The sequence below is a fragment of the Gymnodraco acuticeps genome, unplaced genomic scaffold (genome assembly GCF_902827175.1).
Source record: "Gymnodraco acuticeps unplaced genomic scaffold, fGymAcu1.1, whole genome shotgun sequence".
Classification (NCBI taxonomy): domain Eukaryota; kingdom Metazoa; phylum Chordata; class Actinopteri; order Perciformes; family Bathydraconidae; genus Gymnodraco; species Gymnodraco acuticeps.
In genome coordinates this window covers 1,659,110-1,684,502 of record NW_022992205.1, presented here as the reverse complement: position 1 = coordinate 1,684,502, position 25,393 = coordinate 1,659,110, and the positions used below count along the sequence as shown (strand labels likewise).

General features: G+C 38.8%; 1 protein-coding gene across 1 annotated transcript; it reads left to right on the top strand.

Moving 5' to 3' along the window:
• The first annotated feature begins 4,477 nt into the window (after nucleotides 1-4,477).
• On the top strand, nucleotides 4,478-24,404 carry lrrc38b (leucine rich repeat containing 38b). The gene is made up of 2 exons (XM_034205606.1): nucleotides 4,478-6,044; nucleotides 21,457-24,404. Exons 1-2 carry the CDS (start codon nucleotides 5,417-5,419, stop codon nucleotides 21,702-21,704), a joined length of 876 nt encoding a protein of 291 aa, XP_034061497.1. The 5' UTR covers nucleotides 4,478-5,416; the 3' UTR covers nucleotides 21,705-24,404.
• The last annotated feature ends 989 nt before the right edge of the window (nucleotides 24,405-25,393 follow it).

Here is a 25,393-nt window from a genome sequence, read left to right as displayed (position 1 = left end):
TGCTGTTTATCTACAATTGTGCACACATGTATATATATATACATATATGTATAGTATGTTTGTGTGTAATGTCAACCATCTGAAGTCATGTAAAGTAAGCCAGGACCATCAACTTACAGGTTGTGCAGTTTGGCGTGGAGGAGGTTGCCATCTTCTTTTTTCTTAATGCTGAAATAAATAAAAATGGTTTAATCAATATAAAAGCACCTTTCTTTTTCTACAGTCATATTAATTTTTCTACAGTCATATTAATTAATTATTATTATTAATATTAATTACATTTCATTCACGCAACACTGGCCATATCTCTGCTAGTTTACAAAGTTTAGTTACAAATGACATTTATATTTGAAAAAAGGTGAAGCACTTTAAAAACAATTGTATAGTGTAGGTTCAAGAACATTTAAGTTTTGTAAAGTTTCAGGGTATCTTACCTTCAGAATATGCCGGGAACGAGGAGCAGTGACCGCAAGCTGTGTTGTTAGCATCGACGGTTGTTAGCATAGGTTGTTAGCTTAATACTGAGAGCATGTTAGCTTAGCTTCTTAGCCTGTGCTAGGACTCGAATGTCACGCTCGTTGGCAGCAGGTCCCGCCCTGTCCCGCCTCAGCTCCGCCTCTTTGCCCTTATTTGGAGAAGGCGGGAGAAGGCGGGAGTTAGACTCTGACGACACCGTCGAGCCGTTAGTGGCCGACTCCGCCTACTAAGGGCTTCACGGCAACTCTGCAGAATCCTATGGGTGACGTCACGGACCCTACGTCTATTTATATATACAGTCTATGGTCATATCTAATATTTAAACAAATCATGTCCTTGTCCCTAAAGCATTGACTACGCTGTTTCTCGTCCTTAAATGCAGACATTAAGTTACATGTTCACGTTCTGCTGCCGCAATAAGTCGGTTTCTCCAGTGTAATGATAATAAAATGCTTAGTAAGTTAACCAGTACGCTTCAATAATCAACTCCAGCTCAACAAACCATATTGCAATATCTACCGTTATTTCTGGAACCATCTGGAAATGTGAGATTCATATTTTTCAGATACACATATTTTATAGTGAGGTTAATCTCATACAGTACGCTGCTCTCGTTAGCTGTATGCATCGTTGAGCATTCTTTCACACACACATACGGGTATTGGGCCGAGCGCGACACCGTACTTTCGGTCTGCGCCGTTTTACGCGAGGTGCAAACAGCCGTACACCGTCTAGGTGTTGCTAAGCTTCCTGTACTGAATATCATAGTCTATTGCCTTAATCAATATCTAGTCAACTCTAAAATACCACATATATGCAATGGCATGATAATATTATTGTGACAAGTGGGGTATTCACCTGGTGTTTCCAGAAATTAGACGTAGATGCAGTCAAAATCGACAAAGGCCACTGTCGTTTTTCCATACATCTGAAGGCAGTCTGTAACAACCCACACAGCTCTAGTTTACACTGGTAACGACCTAAAGCACACCCCTCAAGTCCAGAGATGTAATCCGAAGACATGCAGCGATTTCTTCGGTCGTTAATTCAGAAAAAAAACCTACTGCGCTCTGCCTGGCTAGTTAGCTAGCTATTTATATTTGCACTTCCAGGAAAATGGCGCATTTATATATATTTATATGGCGCGTGTTGCATTGTGGGTAGCTCGTGACGTCACTGTGTGTGAAAGAATAGCAAATTTAAATCAACAATATCAATGCATATTGCATACAGTTACCTAACAAGCAAACTAACGAATGTACAAGCATGACCTTATTTTACCAACCTCACACAGAAGCCGTTTGTTTTACAGTATAATCCTTCTTAATGTTTTACACTTCTCTAACATGTTTTAACTTGTATGCTACGGATACCATCGTTAGCACAGATGTAGCTTAGCTGAATAAAAAGACCAGTAAGAAATAAAGTGCTTAAATTTCCCTTACCGAAGAAACTGCATCCAGTGACGGTCTGTTTTATCCGCAGAGCAGTCCGCAGAGAGTCCGATATTCAAATGAAGAATACTCCATGATGCACCAACACAGCAAACACATCAACGAGTTCAAGTTGACTAGCAGAGAGACAGAAAGCTAGAAGTAGCAGTCACTGCAGAGACCTGTCACTCAAGGTGACCCACGCCCTAATGTATGCAAACACTTTAAGACCTAATATAACTAAAAGGGTTGTGTTATAAAACAATTCAACCCCCACACAGTTGTCATGAAGGGGGAATCTAACTATACAGATAATGTGGTTTCTTGAACCACGATGTAAACATGTTTATTTCTGCTGTAAAGTTGGTCATTTTAACATGGGGTCTATGGAAATTGCTCCCTTCTGCAGACTGCTCCTACTGGCCACTAGATGAACTGCAGTTTGAGGCACTTCCTTATTGGCCTCAATTGCTAATCAGAATCGAGTATTCAACTAAGCCGTTTAATATAAGTAAGGGATAATGTGCAGCCATGTGGTTATTAATACAAAACAACACAGACATGGTGATCAGGATTCTGACACGTAACCATCTCAAACGTTTCTTGCTCTGCACAATTATAGAAATGTATATTCTTCCATCGTAATTTCTGATAGAGAAAACTGATGTAATGCCTAACAATATCATTAAATTGTCCAATTAAGATATTTTTTAAAGTAAAACATCTGTCTTTTGCTTAATTGTATTCTTTCTCTGTACTGTACATCAGCTTCAACTTATGCCCACCAACAAGTATAATAGACAATTCTGCTTACAATTATTTATACCATTTATTAAATGTTAATATTCTGCCTACAGTATACATGCTAAGCAAGGTGCTACCAAAGAAACAGCAACACATTATTAAATTGTATCTCATGATGTCTTATTAAAGATTTATTGTAAATACACTGACTTGCCAACAATTAAAAAAAGGTTGATCAGCAATCAAGAATCTCTCCAACTAAATGGTTTTAAACCTTGTTAACATGTCCACATGGTGTTTTTAACTCTGGAGACTACAAAGAAAACGAGGTGTCAAATTCCACAATCCTAAGAAACTAATCAACTTGCAGGTGTGGCTTTCCATATCATAGAGTGTAACTTTATATACAGCAAAACTAAGTGGTACAAAACATCTTCCAGTTTAAGTTTCAGTAAGATATGGGTTGTTAAACTTACTGAATGAGTAAAAGGGGTATAGATATACATCCAAGTACTTGAAGGCAGTTTTATTTAATTTTGATGAATAGAAGTTTGTTTTTATAGGTCAATGCCAGGAGAGGAACTTTAATTATACTTGATGTTAATCATTAAGGTGCTCTCCTTCCCAGTAGCACATAAGACTAAAATTGAGACTGCATCAAATACTTTAAAAACAAAATATTAAACTGTCCCTGAGACAGCAAACATTTAAGCATCACACTGCATGCAGAACATACGCACCACTGAATTGAATTTCCATTGTAAGATGTAAAGTTGAAATGTGTTTGCAGGAAACAATCAAAGCCATTTCAGCTTTTAGTGTTCTTTGCAGCTAATATATGCTGACTGTGATGGAAGAGCGGCTCTCTTCTCTGCGGCACAAACAAGCGGATCAGCGGTGAAGCTGCAGACTCATCTGACTTGAGTGGATGCCTCGAGGAAGGAGTGGTATTATTAGATTACCTGGGATGAAGTGAGTTAGATGTTATTTCTATCTGCCTGGTTTCATGAGGTGCAGCTGTGTGTGCACATAGGAAAATGTGTGTGCAAAACTGTTAATTTATTGCATTTGCATTGTGTATGTTATCTTCGCAATTACCGTCCATGACAATACTTATTTTTTAGAAATGTCACGCTAGCCTTGTCTTCACAGGTCTAATTCACAGACGCTGTAACAACCTTGGTATAATTACATTTACTTGTTGAGGCAAATCCCATCTTGGAAATGCAATACCCATTCTAAATTAATAGTCCTCTCTCCTTTCTGCTCATGGCGCCTTGGTTTTACAATCCATAATGTTTGGGTCATAAAAAATGCAAAAAGAAAAAACGTGAAAAAGGAAATCAATTGATATGAGTATTTTCAAGTGGACTGATGAGGTATTATTAAGTTATTATTATAGTTATAATTATTATTATTATTATTATTAACAGAACTCAATGTGCTCGAAATGCAAAATAAAAACAAGCCAGTGTTGCATTTTTACAGGTAACAGTTTTCCTCATGGTCATCTTAAGGACAGGAAATCTGGAGATTCCGTATCATTTTCAAAACAAGAAGGCTTAAAGTCAAAACAACAGCTTGCTATTGTCAAAAGATCACAAACACGGTAAATATATTTAATATAAATGTGAGTAAGGCAAATAAAATGAGCCTGAACCTGACATTTTTTTGAAAAAATCTGAAAAAAAAGCTGATAAGCTTTAAAAAATAAATAAAAAATGCTTCCATATTTCCGATTGAAAAATGATCTTCATATGTTCACAATAAAGGAAGTGACATCACATGTTGACAGCGTGGCTCAGGCACGCCTCCCTGGAAACAAGGAGAGTGGAGAGGGCATGAGATAAACCGTGGTAGATTCGGAGGCAGTCGTTGGATTGGCATGGCTGTGAGCTGCTCAGCTACTCTACATCCATGCAGCTCCTGCCTGGACGTCTGCATTCTCTCTACAGAGAAACACAGCCCTGACACAATACCGGATGGAGTAACATTGAGCTGTGTTCTCACAGCATGTTGCCGGGCATTTGGCAGCTAGAGAGGGAATAATAAGGTGGGACAACCTTACCACACACTTGAGCGATGTTCTGTGAGCTTCTCTCTGTCTCGTTTCAGAACGTCAGGCTTTACTGCACAGAGACCTGGGACTAATGGAGGGATGCCATGATGTTACTCTGCGCTTGTCATGCTTGAATCACAGCTTCATATATCCTTTTGTGTCAGAGACCTTATTGTCTGTCACTGCTGCCAGATCAACTGTGGGGTAGCGTGGTGGAAAGATCCCCCTCCTCAGCCCCCCTCTCCCTTGTCTGTGCCCCCGGCTTTTCATCACTCCCAGCTCGCTCGTGTCTATTTACCTCTCTTAAGCTACCCCCCCCTCTCTGTTAAGCTCCGTCTTTGGTTCTCTCCCGCTCCTCCCGCTCCTCTCTGCTTACTATCTCCTTCGCTTTGCTCCTTCAAAGCAGGCAGTCTGCAATTCTATCCCGGCAGGTTGCTACATGATCTCCTGGAGAACAGTTTTTGCCGCTTCTTTACCTCCTCTCGATTCCTGAGCACTTGAAGAATTCCATCTCAACACCGGCAGGATGTTCCTCCGCGAGGATTGATCCCCATCCACCCCCTTTTACTTTCCCCTTCCCCTCCCTCGTCCTGATCTCCTGCCCTCTGACCCTCACCTTCTTGTTCTCTAACCCCACCCTCCTTGTCCTACTCGCCCTTACCCAGAGCCTCTTTCCCCCATAACCCATTTCACTCTCTTGACCATGTTGCCATGTGTCTGCTGGCTCCAACTTATCCTCATCTTACTGTCCTCTGCCTTATGGACCCGGGGGGAGAACTGCCCAGTAGCCTGCCTGTGCCCGGACCCTCACACTGTGGACTGCCGTGGCCGTGGGCTGACCCGTCTCCCTAATGAAATCCCCTTGGATGTGCGCAGGCTGTTGCTGGCAGACAACTGGATTCCTCGCATCCCCTCGGACTTCCTGGTTCTGTACAGTGACTTGGTCTACCTGGACCTCCGGAACAACTCCCTCTCCAGCATCGAACCGGGGACCCTCAGCACCTCCTCCAGGCTGGTCTTCCTGGACCTGGGCAGCAACAACCTGACTGAAATCCCAACAGGGACTTTTGGGGAGTCTCGGAGCTTGATTAAACTGAGGCTGGGCAACAACCCATACCTGAGCATGGTGAGCGAGGATGCTTTCACTGGGCTCACCTCTCTGAGGGAACTGGAACTGGAGCGTAATGCACTTTCTACGCTCCAGGTAGGGGCGCTGAGTCAGTTGCCATCCCTGCGGGCGGTGAGGCTCGAGGGCAACCCCTGGCTGTGCAACTGCAACTTTGCCAACCTGTTCACGTGGCTGATGGAGAACAGCCACAAGCTTCCAAACGGTGAGTAGCTACATTGAAGATCCATTTGCTTTCCATGTGCTTCACCCAAATAAAGCATATCAGCATACACACAGCATTACATCAACAGTATTATTACAATCCATTTCCATAACAATGCTCTAGTCTATTTATGTTTTCCCTGTAGGAGAGGGAACCCCCCTCCCTCTCCCTCTCCCTTGTTCTAATTTTGTTTCTTTCTTTCCTCACTCCCATAGCATATATTGTGCGCGACTTGGTATGTAATATGAGGCAATAGCACTTGTTGAAAGTAAAAGCTACAAGTTTGCTTTGTTCAGAGTTAAGCATTTTCCAGTAAGGGAAAATAAATGAAATAATTCATATTAAGAATTTTAGATTGCAGTTTCTCTGGTTACACATTTCACCATGCAATGCCCTTTATCCTGCGCGGTAGTCAAATCGATCAATTGACCACTTATTTTTATATAATATATATTTAAATAATACTTTTCTTTGGTGGACACCAAATTCTTCAATATTATGAATAGTTTTTTGCCCAGCTCTGGAAATGCAACCCATTTATCCAGCTTCTCTGCTCTGCCCATGTGATGTTTTTAGGCCCATACTGTAGACTCTGTCTACCACTGTGCTCCTGCCGGCAGGCTCCAGTTAGATAACAGAGCTGAAGTTGTGGTGTGCTTGAGTGTGCACGGGAATCTGAATGTGTGCATGTCTGTTGAACAACTCAAGACAAAGAGGATCACATGTCTCATAATTTTTCTCTGGGGTTGGATCTGTTTAGATGGAGCTGATTGGTTGCAACATCCAAGGATGGAGTTGCAAAATATGTCCTGAATAAAACACCAACCATCACAACCTTACTTTGCTTGTGTTAATATTACTGATGTTGAAATAGATTGTATAGAATATTTACACATACCTGTCAGAAGCAATTTATTGTTAGATACATATTTATTCTTTTTTTATTCAGAGAGAGCCGTAAGTGTTTTTACTGAAGGTCAGCCATTTGTGTATTACTAGGAATGCCCTTACAAAGGACACTGACAGCAGTTATCTCATCAATACAAGCCAGCACGTGGGAACAGGGGAGGTAGAAATAAACACATCTGACAGTTCAGCCACACATAACTACTAGCTCGTGCTGTTATCATATTTATATCAGTGCAGATTTAATGCATTGAACAATTCTGATCTAATCTGAGAATTTTATATGAATATGTCTTGTAGTGTTATGACATATCCCTAGGACGTTCAAGGAGTATTTTATTCAATATAATTGAGTTTTAAACACAGTGCAGTGCTGTACAAATAAGGATTGTGAACGTTTAAACGTATTATTCAAAAGTTTGTGTGTGAGATGTCGACCTGAATAAAGTACTTTTTTTTAAGGGCATACAATCAGTGAACAAAATGTTGTGACTCAAATGTGTGACTTTTTTCAAACTTAACTTATCTGGTAAGACATACAAGCCTCAGCATATGGATATGGCATACACACATAATGCATCATATTGGAATTATACAACGGATTTCATTTCAAGTTTGGCAGATTTTCAATTTCCAAATTAAAACGAAAATGTTCTGGCTCGCCATAACTTTTACTCTGCACCCCTGCTGCTGCAAACTGCTGACAACACACAAAAGCCAAAAACCCTTACATGCATTTGGGCCATGGTGTACCCTGCTATTGATACTTCTTTCTCTTTCCTCTAAGGGCTTCTGCATTTTTGCCCCACAAAAAGACAAGTTTAGGTCTGTGAGGAAGAAAAAGTTGATAAACTGGCAGGAATACCCAATTCCCCCCAGTCACAGGCTGCACATGCATTAATCACAGGTTCTAAGTGTTGTCAACCGCAAAGCATAATGAATTGCTGGCCAGGCAGACATCAACAACACAGAGGAAACCAAATACCTGGCCAAGCTGCGGGCATCGCTGCCAACTGGCCACGGTGTATAGACACTCTCAAATTGAGTTAGTAATGTGTATCTCACCTCATATGCAGCTCTTACATCCCCATCAGAGAGTGTTTGCTTTATGACCCCAGAGACGAGTTCACCAATTTACCCAGCACGCACACACACACACACACACACACACACACACACACACACACACACACACACACACACACACACACACCACACACACACACACACACACACACACACACACACACACACACACACACACACACACACACACACACACACACACACACACACACACACACACGCACACACACACACACACACACACACACACACACACACACACACACACACACATACACATACACATACACATACACACACACACACACACACACACACACACACACACACACACACACACACACACACACACACCACACACACACACACACACACACACACACACGGATTCTTATTTGTACAGGAATATAAAGTTGTCTAAATGTAATATTTTCTATAATTTATCATCTTCTTCGACCAATATATTTTGCCTGAATATATTTTATAATGCTTATGATGCTGGAGAATTGGATTACAAATAACTTTTTAGCAAGCGGAAAAATATATATTATTTTCCTCTGAGGCTCTTTCAAAGCAATGCAAATCACTTCTGTGTCAGGTCAGAGAGGACAAACAGATGTTTCACTGATCTGTAAATATCCACTAAAACTAGTTTATGTCTTCCTTCGCATTGGCAGATTTGTTTTAATTGTCTTACTTTAAGACAATGAAAAGTGCCTCTCAACTATATTGACAATAGAATATAGTGCACATCTTTTTCAACCCATGAATTGGCAGCTTTGACATATACTATATATGACTGTATGCTCCATCACTATTTTGAGCACTGCACAAAAATCTGTTTTGTCGAACAGACTTCTGTTAAACAAATACAAAGTAGCAGGGCAGTTTACCGTGTAGTAAGTGATTCACAGGCACCCGTTGCCTTTGTCCCCTTTAAGTGCAAATGTACAAACACTGGCGCATCATACACGCAGACGTCATACAGCCAGACCTAATTCCCATAATGACTGAGCTCTCGATAACGGGAAAACATGCGATGACCTATTCCCTGGAAACTGTGTTGGAAGTGGTTACAAAATAACAGATGGACTCTCATTAGTTAATGAGGGTAACTTGATAATATTTTCAGTACACATCGCCTCTAACCACCATCATGAGTGTGGGTGTTTTAACTGAATATCTCATTCCTCATCAAGTAGATTAATTACAGACGCAGGAATTACTTTTGTATTGTAAATCAGGGTTATTTTTCCATCCGTGTGGGTGTTGCATCCTTATGTCTGATTCATCATACAATAAACCAGGCCACTAAATGACTGTTTAAACTATATATGAGTGCGGCCTCTCTAAAAGTCAAGAGCTCCACTATCATTCGAAACACATAAAGGTTAAAGCTACGACAAACAAACCATGCATTCCGAGTTCATAGAATACGGCAAAATACAGCATCACCAGAATAATTTAATTCAATCTTCAAGTAATTAAAAGATTGTCAATCAAATATGACAAAACTGTACTGCTATTTTCAAAGTCTTCATCCTGTGGTTCCCTCCTGCGATGGCCTGCATAATGTAGCAGCTGCAGAGCCCATGCTGAAAAACCCAATTCCCTTTCCATTTTTCACTTCCTGATTTCCCCTGTGATTTGAAGTTCACAAAGTAGCACGCTCTTCTGTTTGCATACGTTTGATTACTGCAGGTCAGCAAGACGAGTGGGTGGAAGATGCTCTAAGACTCAGGACTTGCTTTTGGATGGAATAAAACAGATCTCTCTCCGCACGGCAGTCTCCTATGCCCAGCAGAAACACACATACCGTCCTTCCTTCTGCTCAGTTTTGGGTACCATTTGTACGTTTTAAGCCACCAATCATGTTCATAAATGTTTTAACGGATGGATGAGTGTAAACTAGATCCACTGCTGTCTCCAGTGCTCTTGGGTTAAGGATGAACAAAGGCCATGTATAATTTAGAGTGACACAGTTCTACGGCACATTGGCCAGGGTAATTGGAGCTAGAGCTGCCCACAGGCAGGACAACTCCCATGAGAGTTTGAGGCCCTCACAGCATTGCTATCAACACTTGTGATGACCTGAACAGTTTTACCACAAAGTAGCAGTTCATGTGACAGGGTCGAAGTCTGAATTTTCCTTCACGGCCTATCAAGTTGCTCCCCAGAGACCTGTTACCACACGGAAGGAGCAACTCAAAATATGACCAAATGATCCCGCCGCACACGACACTATCTGCTATCTTTACTTGAGTATGTGATGAGAAAATATCCACTCCATTTACACAGGGTGACAGCTTCTTTTATCTTGGCCTAATTTGATGTGTATTTAAAGTTGGGATGTGAGAGCGCTGGAAAGAGAGTGTGAATAGGTGGACAGAATTACACAGTGTGATAGCGTCAGCCGCAAGTACAGAAGCAGAATGTGCCAGTCAAAAATAAAAGGTGAAAAGCCATGGTTTATTTCACCAGCAAATGTGCATAACTGAAGATGATGGATACTTTCTGCATGTGCTGGAGCGCGAAGCATAAATCACCAAGACGTGCATATTTACCTGTTTCATTGTAATGAATAGCGATGGCAGATGAAGTGTTTATTATTCAGACGAAAAGGAATCTACTCATTGTATTCATACATCCGCTTCATTCAAAATCTCTAGTACCTGGGAGTTTTATGTGTGAAAATGTGCTTTTGTGATGATACATCTTGAATATACCCATGGTGCAGTGATGTCAGTGAGTCTCCACGCAGAAGGAATCCCCTCCTGAATGATTCACCCTCGCCCCACTGTCACATGAACGCTTGTCATTTTGTGCACTGATAACACACATTCTGCTCCTCTCCCACTCCTACTCTGCCCCTCGTCTAGCATGAATCTCTCATCATCATTTTCCCTTCAGAAGAAGCTGCACAATTCTCTGTAATTATGCCTGCCTGGTTCTTTTTACATCTACTGAGAATTGGACCTGAGCAGCACAATCTTCTCATTTAATAAAATAGATAGGGGGGCAGGTTTGTGAGTCATTAGCACAACTGGATTAAAGGAGAAGATGTAGGCAGGAGATGTTACTCCTGCTGGAGTCTGAAGATTGTTCTGATGTTCACCTTTGGTGCAGAGATCAATCTGGACAGACAGTGTGGTGTTGAGGGAGGGAGGAGACACAAGCCTCCAATATCAGTGTGTCACAGCTAGGTAGATCAATCATGGCTGAGACAGCGGATAGACTATCACCTCGTCTGGCTGTAATCCTAAATGTAATCCATCAACTGTCCGCGCCAGGAATGTAACAAAGCCGTGTTGCCAACATACCTGATAGTGCACCGGAATGATTTGTGTTACATACGTTTACTTCTTTGATAGTCTGATACACAAACAATTTTAATCGTTTGAAGTCTAAAAAAACGAGTTAATTCTGACTGAAAAAGCTGTTGGCTCTTATTAAATCCATCCTTTTTTACATTAAAAATTATGCACAGTCATTAAAAACAGATTACATTTAGCGTGTCAGCGTGCTCCGGCACGGGACTACAGTGATGTTTGGGCTCATCAAATATGATTCCTGGGTGCATCTTAAACATGTACTGATGCATCAGTAAAGTGCCATTTCTGAGACGGGGATCTTGACCGATCTCATCTCACCGTGAAAGGACGATAAATCAGTGAGTTCTGCGCTCCATGTCTCGGTCACTTTCACATAGTTTTATTGTTCAGACATCATTTATATGGAGGGCAGTGAACGCACCGTTTGGATTTCAAGGGTATAGTCCTACGATGAGCCTTCTTTTCCAACTCATGACTACGAATGAGACTGAATCATTAGGGTAGGTTTTATATGTTAAAGACCGATACTACTAATTAAACTAGAGGGTGTTCCCTTCCACATGTTCAACATCACAATTACTCATTTTAATGTTAATTGATTGATTTATTGTTAATACTACTGAGAATCATGCTCTGTCGTGACATGTTAATGGCCTATATCAGTGGTTCCCAACCTGGGGGGCGCCAAAGATCGCAGGGGGGGCGCCAGGCCTCAGATGATTTGAGGCCAATTATCATATTTAGACTTTTTTTTTTTTTTTACACAATTGTAACGCAATACATGATTGTCACTAAAAGCCTTGTCTCTACATTACAATAAAATATACAAAATAGTTGATTATCTAATTTGAATACAAATTCAAGTTAGTAGCTATTAAAGGCATAAAAAGACAGAAATGTTTCTTCTGCCCGTAAAGTGTCCAAACCAGGCTTGTCTGGATAAGCGCATTTTTAAAACATAGTCATTATTCGTCACAGTTGCTCCGATCAGATCGGTCTCCTCCATTTTGTAGATTATTTACGACTTTTGAATCCACATAAACACATCGGCAAAATCCGGCTTACTTTGAGCATGTGTTTTAAACAGTTTAATCCCTTTGTGAATTGTTTCCACTTCCGCGCCGTCCTTTAATTTCTTCATACAGCGGGAATCCAAATGAATGAATCCTGAGTCCAATAACCATCAAAGTCACTCCAATAGTGCTCCTTAATTACGCTTTCATCCTCCTTTAACAAAATACTTCACATTCATCCAGTTTGTGACAGTAGTTGTAGCATTTTTGAGACTTTTAAACTTTAATTACCACTGTTTCCCCCCCCCCCATAGTGTGTGTGTGTGTGTGGGGGGGGGGGGGGGGGCGCAACTTCCAACAGGAGTCATTTGGGGGGGCTCTTGGGAAAAAAGGTTGGGATACCCCTGGCCTACATGACAGTTGAAGAACAATCAACTTAGCACTTTTATTAGGAATGCCACTGAGTCACTTAAATTAAAGGGAGCCTATTATGTATTTTCCCTTTCCTGTACGGTCTTTTATAGGTTTTGGAGCGTGACAATTGTTTGCAATGGCTAAAAACCCAAAGTTCCCGCTAAAGGGATTTTTGTTTCCCCCTGCCTGACAAGCCTTGTTTGGACTATTTTGTTTACTTCCATGACATAGTGACATCACTATGTAACAGTTGCGCTTCTATTGGCTGGCGCTCCAACACATATGTACACATGATTTAGTAAGGGGCGAGACATCTCCAAGGGGGTGAAAAGAGGGCTTACTGCAAAGGCAGTGTGAGAAAATAAAGACCTTTTGAACATTAAAGCATGTGTAAACATGTCTCAGTCGAGGCACCACATATAAATATCCAATCCAATCCAATCCAATCCAACTTTATTTATATAGCACTTTAAAACCTTCAGACCAAAGTGCTGTACAGAGAGATAAGCTCACACAACATCATATAAATACATTTAAAATACAAGATACAAACACAAAACAAACCAGAATAAACTTAATAATTAAAAAATAAATAACAGCCATATAATAAAAACAATAGACCACTGAAAGCAAATAAAAGCAACAATACTTGTTTCTGAATGCTAAGGAGAAGAGGTGGGTTTTAAGACGGGATTTCAAAGCAGACAGTGTGGGAGCCTGTCTGATGAGCAAGGGCAGGTCGTTCCACAGTTTAGGGGCGGCAGCAGAGAAAGCACGGTCCCCTCTGCGCTCAGAGAGGTAGGGCAGGGCCAGGCCATTGAGGGCTTTAAAAGTAAATAAAAGAGTTTTAAAATGAATCCTATATGAACCTTAACATGAACCTTAATATTAACCTTAACATTTGCATTAAAGGTCCCTTTAAGATGAATAATAGTCATGTGTTGTGTGTCAACTGTATGTTGGGTTATGCACCAAAGACACTTTACCATGTTATGCAAATTACATGGACTAAAAGTAATCTGAATCTGAAATTAAAGACTCATTGATTCAATATGTTTACTGACAATTTTGTCAACCTCTTACATTAATTCAAAGAGCTAAGTTACACACTTACAATGCTTTTGCATGCACATCAATACAGTATCTAATAGCACTGCAAACATGTTTAACTTTAATCTATAACTCCCTGCACATTGGCAATGTACTGTATGGAGAAAGAAACGTGTGAGTTTATATGTGGGTAGAGATGAAGCCTTGCAGTGTGGGAGGATACTTTTACTGATACTGCACATGTAAATGCACACACTTGGCAGTACATCCATTCTGGGTCTTTCCTGAACAGTCAGCACAATTTGCAGCATTCTTTGTTAAAATACAAAAGTAAAACCATGTTCCTATTATTGGATGCAATAATTTCCATCATCAACTGACCTTATTTCTGAATTAAATCTGCATTTCAATGTGTTGTCAGATATGATAAGAATAAAACTGTAAAGAGTTCATATAAATCATTTAATAATAATAATGCTTGTATATTTCAAATCTCAATGAACGTGTTTAAAATATGTCTGAATACAATGGCTTAATGTTTCCAAAGTGTTCAGTGACGATGGAAAAAGATATACGGAAATCAGTGATGGTGTGGAATTGGTTTCCATGCATGTATGATTAACTCTTTACAGTATTAATTAGGTTTGTAACTGAACTCTTAAAGAGCTTGATAAAACTTAATGACCCTAATCCCTTAATAAAAGATACCGATTCTCACGTTTCCTTTTAACATTCAATTAGTAGACACAAGATATACAAATACGCACACATGGAAAAGCCAGACCTGTGGGGCAGAAAACACATTACATTTAGTATAATTCTTTTTTAAATGCAACCAATAGACAACTAACCAATTATTTGCAATGGAGATACAGTTGTTTTGATCTTATTTGATTTACATCCTGCAGTTTTCTTACTTGTGCTTGGTGTGGTACCTCTGAACTTTTTTGCAAGACTTTAATATGAACCATAATTACATTGCACAAAAGCATGTGGAGGTTGCAGCGCGATGATTTCATTATAAAGGATTGTCTCTCCCCCCTATTGAGCCCATAAGTTAAACTACCAAAATAATAAGTTCCAATTAGACTGGCTAACTACAAAGAGTGATTGATGGTCCTTGCATTGAACACATTTCCTCTAAATTCAAATGATGTGTTTTAACTTTCGATTCATCAATATAATTTTGCCATGAGTTAAGCTTAATAAAAACAGGAAAAAAATAACAACATGCTGGAAAAGCTCCACAGAAAATAAATAGATTGGATCAGGATCACATCAAGTGAGTCACAGTAAACCCAGCATCAAGACTGAGGCTCCAAACTGATCAGCTGCCAATACCAACAATCCCGGTGGAGCCAAAGAAGAGCACAATGATTCATGGCATAATTAAACAGCAAGGCATGTCTACCATATGTTTTGTGAATCGGAGATCAACATACATTCAATGTTACTGCATGTGAGCGAACTGCTCAGTCTGGAAAACATACAATGTTTTAAAGAGGCTTACAAACAACTGTACAGCACATTTAGAGAAGGTTAATCTCATGTGTTTGTTTTAAATCTAATATTCTAAGAATTGTGTTGCATAACTAACCATATGGCTCTCACTTTAAAAGCATCAGCTCATTTTCCAAGTTTCCCTTTGGCTTTTAGGGAATAGGTTTTTTTTGTTTGTTATTGTTTTCCATCATCTCTTTCAGCATCACTAAAAATCAGGTTGGACTTTATAAACTATAGTGTATTTTACTTCGTTATCATAGATTCTTGATTTATTGTGATGTCATGTACAGTATCCGCAGTGACTGTTAAATTATGAAACATAAGCAGCGAGGAAAGGAACAAATATTATTCAGAAAGAGACAGAATGTACTGGTTGGAGTTCAGTTTAAATGAAAAAGGACAAAGACAAAGTAAAATGTAATTGGAGCGCCGTCTTGTCTAAAGACAAATTGATGTTATTTATATTCATAACGCACTAATTACATTTAAAAAGTAACCCATTAAATCTGACTTTTTACTTTGCCTTGAAGACAGTCATGTCAGGTCCTGCCTGTTAATAATTATGATTATTAATATCATAGAGACATATATTGTAATCAACAAATAGTTAGTGACAAGGGTAGAATGGGACATCATTTTCCTTTTTAATATATGTTTTTTTTTGTATCATTTTCATAACATTCTTGATATATAAGCACACCATAAAAAAAACAAATCCTTCACTTCAGTTGTCTGAAATGTACATTCAAATATATTTGCATATATCTGTCATCTATTTGAACACACATTCCCATTGTGTTTACCCCACAACAAAATACCCAGAATTTGCAGGGAGAGATAATGGCTTTCCACCAGAGCTTAACTGTTGCAGTTAAGGAGCAAAATTACACAATAGGGCACACAGGCTTATTACACTGCCTGACAAAAGGGAGGATTAGTGAACAGCTGTGGTACTTGGCCAAAAGTGGAATCTTTTGGAAAAAAACACTATAATTAAAGTTTTCCCAGCATTACAGGCTTGTCTGTGACAAGATGTGCACATCTCTCACTGAGCGAGGAGGTCCAGATGTAGTGCATGTGACCTCAGATTAGTGAGGCGTGAAACCAAAGTGCATCCTATTTGTGTTGGCCGTGGGCAGCTTTATGTCAAACAAAAGGCTGTTAACAAACATAGCTTAGCCTACAAAAGCCTAACAATGTCTTAAACATACTTACACCAAGTCAATATTTCAATTTCAATATGACACTTGTATCTCTCACTTCGCATAGGACTGCAGCTATGAGCTATTCTGGTATCTTCAAGTTAATGAATCACAATAAATATGTCACAAAATAAATAACACATTTGTGCACAATTTCAATTCAGCTTGTATAACTACACTTAACTACATTTAACTATTAGAAATAAGGGCAGATAAGACTGGATCTAAGAAAAATGTGTACCCTGATGAGGGTAGCTTAATACTCACAACATATGAGTTAAAACCATAGGTTAAAACTGGGGGGAAAACGACCATTATGATTTCAGTATATGATGGAATCTTCAAATTCCTTTTTTTGTCTGGTCCAAACATCCAACATATTCAGTTTACTCTCATTATAGTGCAGTTATGTGCAGCAAATTCATTTAATTGAAAGCTGGCGTGACCAGTTATCGTTTTTGGCTGAAAAATATCTCAAATGTTTCAGATTACAACAAATTAATTGTTTATTGACATTAACATGTTAGCTTACCAACAAGCAGTTGCTACAACTGTAACTTAATTCTTATCTATTTTATTTTATGTTATTCCTTTTAGCGATGATATGTGTGTGTCATTTAGTTTTGTGATTTGATGTCCAAAGACTTTATCAAATACAGGCTGACACAACTTTTTTTGTGTTTCCTCTGCCACAACAGCCAGTGAAAAAAAGACAAGTGAAGACCAATACAATTATATATAATTTAGAATGTATTTCTAAAAACATTTGTTCTCATAAAGCACATAAGCATAAAGCATCTCATTTGGATGACAGTTATAAGTTAAAAAACAACATACAATTGATCAATATCAGCTTTATAAATGGGTAAGCTAATATAATACAATATTCAAAGTGTATTAAAGAGTAATGGCATCATGAGATTTGCCGTGTGCAGATATCAGCTAAAATCAAAGGAATTATTTAATTTTCCAAACAGTGTAAAAGCGATGAAAATGTTTTTTTCACAACAAGTCCTCCAACTCATACGACCAAATAGGTCGATTGTTCAAGCGCTTATTACGACCTATAATCACGTTTTAAAGTTTTCGACTTCTAGTGCTCCCGTTGAATGCAAACGCTCCGGTGGGTCGTATTTTACAAATAGCCCTCTCTGGAAAATCCTAAATTGTAGGATAGTTTGGCCATTAAAATGCTTTTTGATTAGATTTCTGGAGAGAAGTGTATATTGTACTTTTAGAATCCACGTCCAGTGGATGTGTAGGATCTATAGTTTGATAGATATTACGAAGATGATTTGAGGTCTCGCCAGGAGAACGTGTAACGGGAGCGTCCATGTAATGGTAGCGTCAACCCTCACAGGGTGAAAACAGTAGTTCCGGTCTTGAAGTTTTCATAATAAAACCGTATTCCCCTCACTGTCAACTAACAGTGATATCTGCCGTACTCATCCACTAAAACACATCAGTGTATCCTTGTTAATTACACGACATTAATTGGTTTTAATTGTGTGTAGTTAACTGCTTTTGTGTTTTTCCCATCATTTTTCTCTTTGGAAGTCATCACATAACGGCATTGTAATCAGAGTTGGGTGTAACTTTTGTAGGTAACGGAGAAGTGTAACGCGCTACTTTTATAATTCAGTAATCACACTACAGTTACTAACATTGCCCCGACACGCGTTACTTCGTTACTTACTAAAATCAGTCATAATCACACTGACAGACAAGAGGGGTTTCCGCCGCAGGTTTATATGTACGTAATCTGCGCGACTTGCGCGTCCACATCTCCACGTGCAGTGCTGCATAAACATGGCTGAGTCAGCGATAACTCTCGAGGGGTGGAGGTATGCCCATTATTTTGAGTTCGTCCGAATAATAGACAGGAATGTGACGGTGAGGTGCAAACTGTGTCCAGGCCAGAAGCTGTTATCCACTGCTGTAAACACCACGTGGTCAAACCTCAACAAACACCTGCAAAGAACACATGCTAAGGTGAAGCTATCGCACACGCTATTTGTTGTTTGTTTATATCACGTAGTCTGTTCTCCTTCTCTGTCTTCCGGTTGTTGCCTGTTTTGAATGACAAATACACACTACCGCCGCCTGTTGGTAAGGAGAGTTATTGCCATTCACCCAGCGCAGTTCGTACGTGCTCGGCGAGTAAAGTAACGAGTTACTTTATGTAGAGAGTAACAAAGTAGTGTAATATATTACTTTTTTTTTAAAGTAATATGTAATATGTAATGTATTACATTTGTTTAGTAACGACCCCATTTCTGATTGTAATACACGGTTCGGCTGCATTCAATATTACACATCTGCCGTAGTTCTCTACTTACAGAGCCCTGATTAGAAGACCTTTGGACAAACTGGAAGAAATGCCACCGAAACTGAATACGTGACGTGGATCATAAATATATCAGCAATTAACATCTTCAATTTCTCTTCACACAATACATCTCCTTGCAGTATCAATAGTAATTCTATGAAACCTGATGTACTTATATGATTCTGTTTTCTTCAAGGTTGTGTCTTCCTGGTCGAATGTACTTATTGTAAGTCGCTTTGGACAAAAGCGTCAGCTAAATGCAATGTAATGTAATGTAATGTAATGTAATTCGGCTAACTTTTATATTTGATCCAATTGGTAGATAGGTAGCGGTGCACAGCTGATAGACAGGGACTTGTAGTTTTTCAAGATATTACTGATTTTCTTTGAATTAAAGAATGTAAATACTGAGTTGAGAGAATAGTCAGGGGTTTTCGGTGATGGGATCTGGCATCTATGGATTCAGAATTTCAATAGCTTACCATTAAATGACAGATATAACTTTCTGTCTGTGATGTTTTACAAATCAGATATTATAATGTGTATAACTACAATATGTAAAATAATATAGCAATATCCTGTAAAATTATGTGAAAACATGAATAAAACTACACATCTTCAGATGTTATACATACATAAGTGTCCTACACTAATAATACAAAGTTATTATGGCATTGTATGCTGTGTGTTATTTCTAACATCTTCAGAAACTACCTTTCCAACTCCTCATGCAGTTGACTGTTACAGGTCTATACAGGTTCATGGTACAATGCATAAGCTTCAAATCGAGAGACTGGAACTGTATTTTTCTTTACCGTTTTGTTTTAATTACACAATAAAGTTAATAGTAATATTATGTTTGATATCATATGTTTTATTAACTAGACCACTGGGTCATGTTTGGTGTTACAAATATCAAAACAATATATGTATGGATAACAAAATAAATCTGTCATAAACTAAACTGGAAATTATACTGGAAAGTATGATTTATTGTGTAAACACTGTAAACTTGACAGTTTTTTAACCCGCACCGCCTAGTGGTTAAAGCACGTTATTGATTTTTTTTGTTGAATATGTTATATTTGATGAAAACATTTAAATATGCACTGGAGCCGTTCGAGTCCAGTTTTGGATAGTCTTCCGTGGTTTCATTCCATTTAAAAGAACTGGGCGTAGCGTTGGCGCACTGCCACTCCAACATCCAATCACAGAGCTTGAGGACTAATCACAGGGTTTGTCAAGCAAAGCGGATTTTCTAGTCCCAAATGATATCTGAGGATTATGGGTAGTGTAGTGTCTTCGGCAGGGCCGGCCCTTGGCATAGGCAGTATAAAAAAAGTTTTATTTCAATTTCATAACAAAACATGAAATTGGGGGGTGCCAGCTAAAATCTTGCCTGGGGCAGCAAATTGGTCAGACCCTGGTCTTCGGCCATCCTAAACTCCCAACAAACTATTTGTTTCTCCGAATTGAAGGTTAAAAACACAAAAGCATTGTACACAATTTAAACCAATCAATGTTGTGTAATTAACAAAGATAAACTGATGTTTTTTAGTTGATGAGTAACGCAGATATCACTGTGTAATCATTTGATAGTGAGGGGAATACTTCCGGTTTTATTATGAAAACTTCGAGACCGGAAATACTGTTTTCACCCCGTGAGGGTTGACGCCAACTTTACATGGACGCTGTGGAAAAATACGTAGTATATTAACTTTCTCCTGGCGAGACCTCAAATCATCTCCGTAATATCTATCAAACTATAGATCCTACACATCCACTGGACGTGGATTCTAAAAGTACAATATACACTTCTCGCTAGAAATCAAAACAATTTAGGATTTTCCAGAGAGGGTTATTTGTGAATAAACGACCCTCCGGAGCGTTTGCAATCAACGGGAGCATATTGTTTCTTACACGACCACTAGAGATGCTACACTTTAAAACGTGACTATGGGTCGTAATAAGCTGCTGAACAATCAACCTATTTGGTCGTTTTTTTAGGAGGACAGGCTGTATTGTCTTGTCAGATGCAGAGATAAACAAAGTCTTCAACAATAAAAAATAAATAGTTCCACGTTTATTTTCTATAACAGATACACGGTTAACAGTAGAGTAGATAAACAGTATCTCTGTGTTTCTGACTGACTTATTTCCACAGAACCTGCAGTGGATGGGTTTACGGTGTAACTTCATCAAGTAAAGACTTCTGATTGACCTTCCAGTTATTAAATCAGCTCCCACTCTCAGGAAAATAAAGCGGCATTGCTCTCTTGAATCGTCATCTTTCACAACAGCACACTTTCTGAATCAAATATGCACTCTATATCTGATCAGGTTTGAAATATGTCTCTAATGGGCAAATATGCATCACTTTACATTACATCTGTGGGGAAATAAAAGCATTTGTGGTGTCCACACAGCACAAATTGTGCCTGTTGTTTTATATGATGTCATCTCTGAGTGGCTGCCATATGAATATATTCATCTAAAAGTCCATAAATATGACATCATTCACTGCCACTCGGCATTTCCAGTAAATCTGTCTAATCCAATTTGCTGTTTCAAATGCAGGGGTGGAAGGTATGGAGTGCTCCCTCCCCATGGACGGCAGACGTGTTTCCCTGACCCAGCTCTCCAAGGACAGCTTCCGTGAGTGCCAGGCCACACTGACTCTCACAGACCTGCTCATCATCATTTTCTCTGGCATCTCTGTGTCTGTGGTGGCCATCATGACAAGCTTCTTCCTGGCTTCAACTGTTCATTGCTTCCAGCGCTGGAGTAAAGGCACCAAGGGGGATGAGGAGGAGAGTGAGGAGTGAGAAGGGTTTGACTTTAAGTGCCTGCATGGTCAAGGTACTTTAAATAAAAAGGGGACACCTCAGACAGTGTGTGCTACATGTGACAAGTTTTATGCTGCCTCCTGTCTGGTATACACCAAGGACTGTTTACCGGTAGGATCTTGCCCTGATGCGGTTGGTTTCTTTGCACATGAAATATGGTAACAAAAGACATTCCCAAGGAATGAGCCAAAGTCCCAATAAAAAAAGAGTGAGTGCCCTGCTGCACTTGCAAAATTATATAATAGAGATCGTATTTTTGGCTGTGAGAGCCTCTGGTCATATTTTATGGCTATTGGCTCTTGGCTTAATGTTGTAGAAAGTACATAAATATAGTGAGGTTAACACCATTATAATAAAAGAGTAAAGATTTAAGAAAAAATACTTGTTGCTGCAGTGCTGTCACGTTAGTATATGAGAATACGATAACTTCTAAACATGTATTCATATTACATTTAAAGTGACACCAAGCTTTGGGTAACTTCTCAGATGATTTTCATTGGGCAGAATACCTGATCCCATAAAACAAAGGATGTCATACCGACCAAGGACCTCAGTAATTACCTGCCTATAATAAGATATGCCGGCATATCCTGCCATTTACAATGTCTGTCTTGGACAGCCTAACTTACATTCAAAAGTGGTTCACAAGCCACTTTGTTGGGCAGATACTGTTGTTTCTTCTGCATGTAAAATAAGATGGTGGCAAAGGTGTCATTCAAACGGTAAAGGTTTTGGAAAATGGCGAGATGGTATTGTAGGTAGCCGATGTGCTGTATGCAGGAAGTGTTTCCAGTTGGTCTACGCAATCTTTCTGCAGTGTATTCCTTATATATCCACAAACTGATGTACAAAAGAAAACAACATAAGCTATACATCAAGATAATTAACTGTATGTTCCTAGATTGATAACTGTGTAGAAAGATAACAGTATAATCTTGAAAATTATGGGAGATATTTTAAAATAGAATCTACGTACATCTACATTATTGTGTCAATTAATGCACTTTATTTGGTAAACCTAATATTGGCAAGCCCCTAATTACGCTATGTAGACTGGTTTTGTCTCCATCTGCCAAAGACTAGGTTTAGGTAAAGGAGAGATTGCATTAAAAATACTTTGTTGCGGATGGTGTGCTATTTAGTCAGGTAGGGATAGCTCTTTAACAGAAGGCAGCACTATAGCCAAATCACACTTTGTATTATACTCAAACAGTAATGGTCTCCAAAGATTAGCAATTAGCCATCTGTCTTACTTTGCTTCAAACATAGGCTAGCAGTCTTTAACTCTTATTATAACAATCACTTCAGAACAAAATGGTTATTTATTTTTAAATGGTGGCGGGTGAGAGGTTTGTCTTCAGGAATAAATAGACAACTTTTTTTGTGATTTTGTTATTCAGAACTAATAAATCACGTACTATCAGTTAGCATCTGTTCTTGTCGAAAGATCTTGCAGTAAAGATAATGATTTGATATCTTGGAAAAGTCTCTTACTTTATCAGCATATGGATTCACAATAATGAAAGTAAAGTACAATTTCAATTAAATAAAGCAGCACCCTGAATAGTATGGGCTTCTGTTTGTTTTTACGTTCTGTATGTTCAAATCCTCTTCCATTAGGAATGCTAAAAGTTAGAGTATGTTTTCCCTAAAGCTAAGGTATGTTGCATTTATTCTCACATTCTTGTAAGGCATGAATAATTCAGCGAAATTGAGACATGAAGTAGAAAGAATGCCAAGCTCCTTAATGCGAACAAGGAGATGAAAAAGAGCTGTGAGCAAAAAGGGTTGTCATTTCTGTGTGCTTAACAAAGGATACAAATAAATTCCAAATGTCTCGCTTAAGAAAAAGCCAAGTGCAGCATTGTGAAGCACATTAAGCAGAAATGACAAAATGGAAATATGGCCTTATTTATTTTTGGTATTTATTAGTAATAAAAGCACAATGGTTTCACAGGAAATAATGTTATTCTACACCCGTTTAAAGGAGGTGTCACATCACATATTGTGACCATCCTGTATTGTCTTCATTAATGTGTATTGTCCCACAATGAGTTGAAAATACTTCATCTCAAGTGTAAGATGTGTATTGTATGGATGTCATGTTTTTGCCAAAATTCTAATGGCTGATTAAAATTGTAAACAAATTCATTTGTATTCGATGACAAACATTAAAGGCAAATACCATTGCCAGTTGATATTCATTTTCAACAGTTAATTGACCTTTTCTGAACCCCTTCCCTGAACAGCATCTTGTAAAGATTCACGTTTGGTATCTGCTCTGATGTAATGTAGCATGCCATGCTAACTAGCTTACTGCCTATAGGGCTAACATTAACCATGTGATACTTCAAAAGGCAATTGGCACATTTTAAGCTTAAGCTACTTCATTATTTGTTGGGGTTACAGGTTACATTGTTGAAATAGTTGTTCAGAACTGATACTTCAATGGTGGAGCCAATGATGCTAATGTAGAAGACTTAAGAGTAATGGTAGTGGCTCAGTCCTGCCGTTTGTTTGTTTGTTTGGGGGGGATTTGACACTCCAGCATCTCCAGACAACCCAGTCTCACGGCATTTCGTGTAATAGTCACGAAACAAATTGAATCTATTGATTCGTGTTCACCAACACGATTTTCCCATTTTTTTCGTGTTACACAGAATTATTTTAAAAGCAATGTAGGCCTATTTCTATTGGTAGTATGTTTCGTGCCTGCACCACGTCTTTTTGTCCGGTCAGGTCTTGGAAGACCGGAAACTGTGTGGTTCATAAAAACATGTTCTTACTCAATATCAAACCAGATTTATTGTTTTTATTTTAAATTGTATAATGTCTGACTTTTTTTGCCGTCCTCGAGGAAAATAAATGGGGCTCAGAGCCTCAGAATACTGAAATCTGTATTTTAAAAATCTTTCTTTTCTTCTAATTTGTTATTATTTGGTGCAGGCACGAAACATACTACCAATAGAAATACATTGCTTCTAAAATCGTTCTGTGTCAGAATACTGAAATCTGTATTTTTTTCTTCAAATTTGTTATTATTTACATTGCTTTTAAAATCGTTCTGTGTGACACGATGTCTTGTACACGTCAACAACTGGTTAGCATGCTAACAATGGGAACAGCTAACAGCTTTAGCCTCAGTATTGTAGCATGACATCATGCAAGTAGCAACTAAGTACACATGTTAGATCTTTGCAAGTGGTTCTGGTTTTCAGATAGGAACAAAAAAAAGTTACACTTGATCATCACTTTAGCTTTCGAAATCCATAGTTCTTAGCTATAAATGGGAAGCCTGCTTCTGTGTACTTCTGCACGCAAATCTCTACAAATCCAATGGTTAATCTGCCATTGGTATCCCTGTAAAACTGAAGTATAAGAATGGGAAGCTTTACAACCTGTAACAGGGGTATAGGAGTGCAAGCCTATTGAATGGCCATCAGATTAAATACAGTCCTAAATAGGATGCCAATTCAACCCAGTCTCACGGCATTTCGTGTAATAGTCACAACATAAATTTAATCGTGTTCACCAACACGATTTTCCCATTTTTTTTGCGTCAAACAGAACGATTTTAAAAGCGATGTATTTCTATTGGTAGTATGTTTCGTTTTGGAAGACCTGTGTGGTTCATAAAAACATGTTCTTACTCAATATCAAGCCACGAT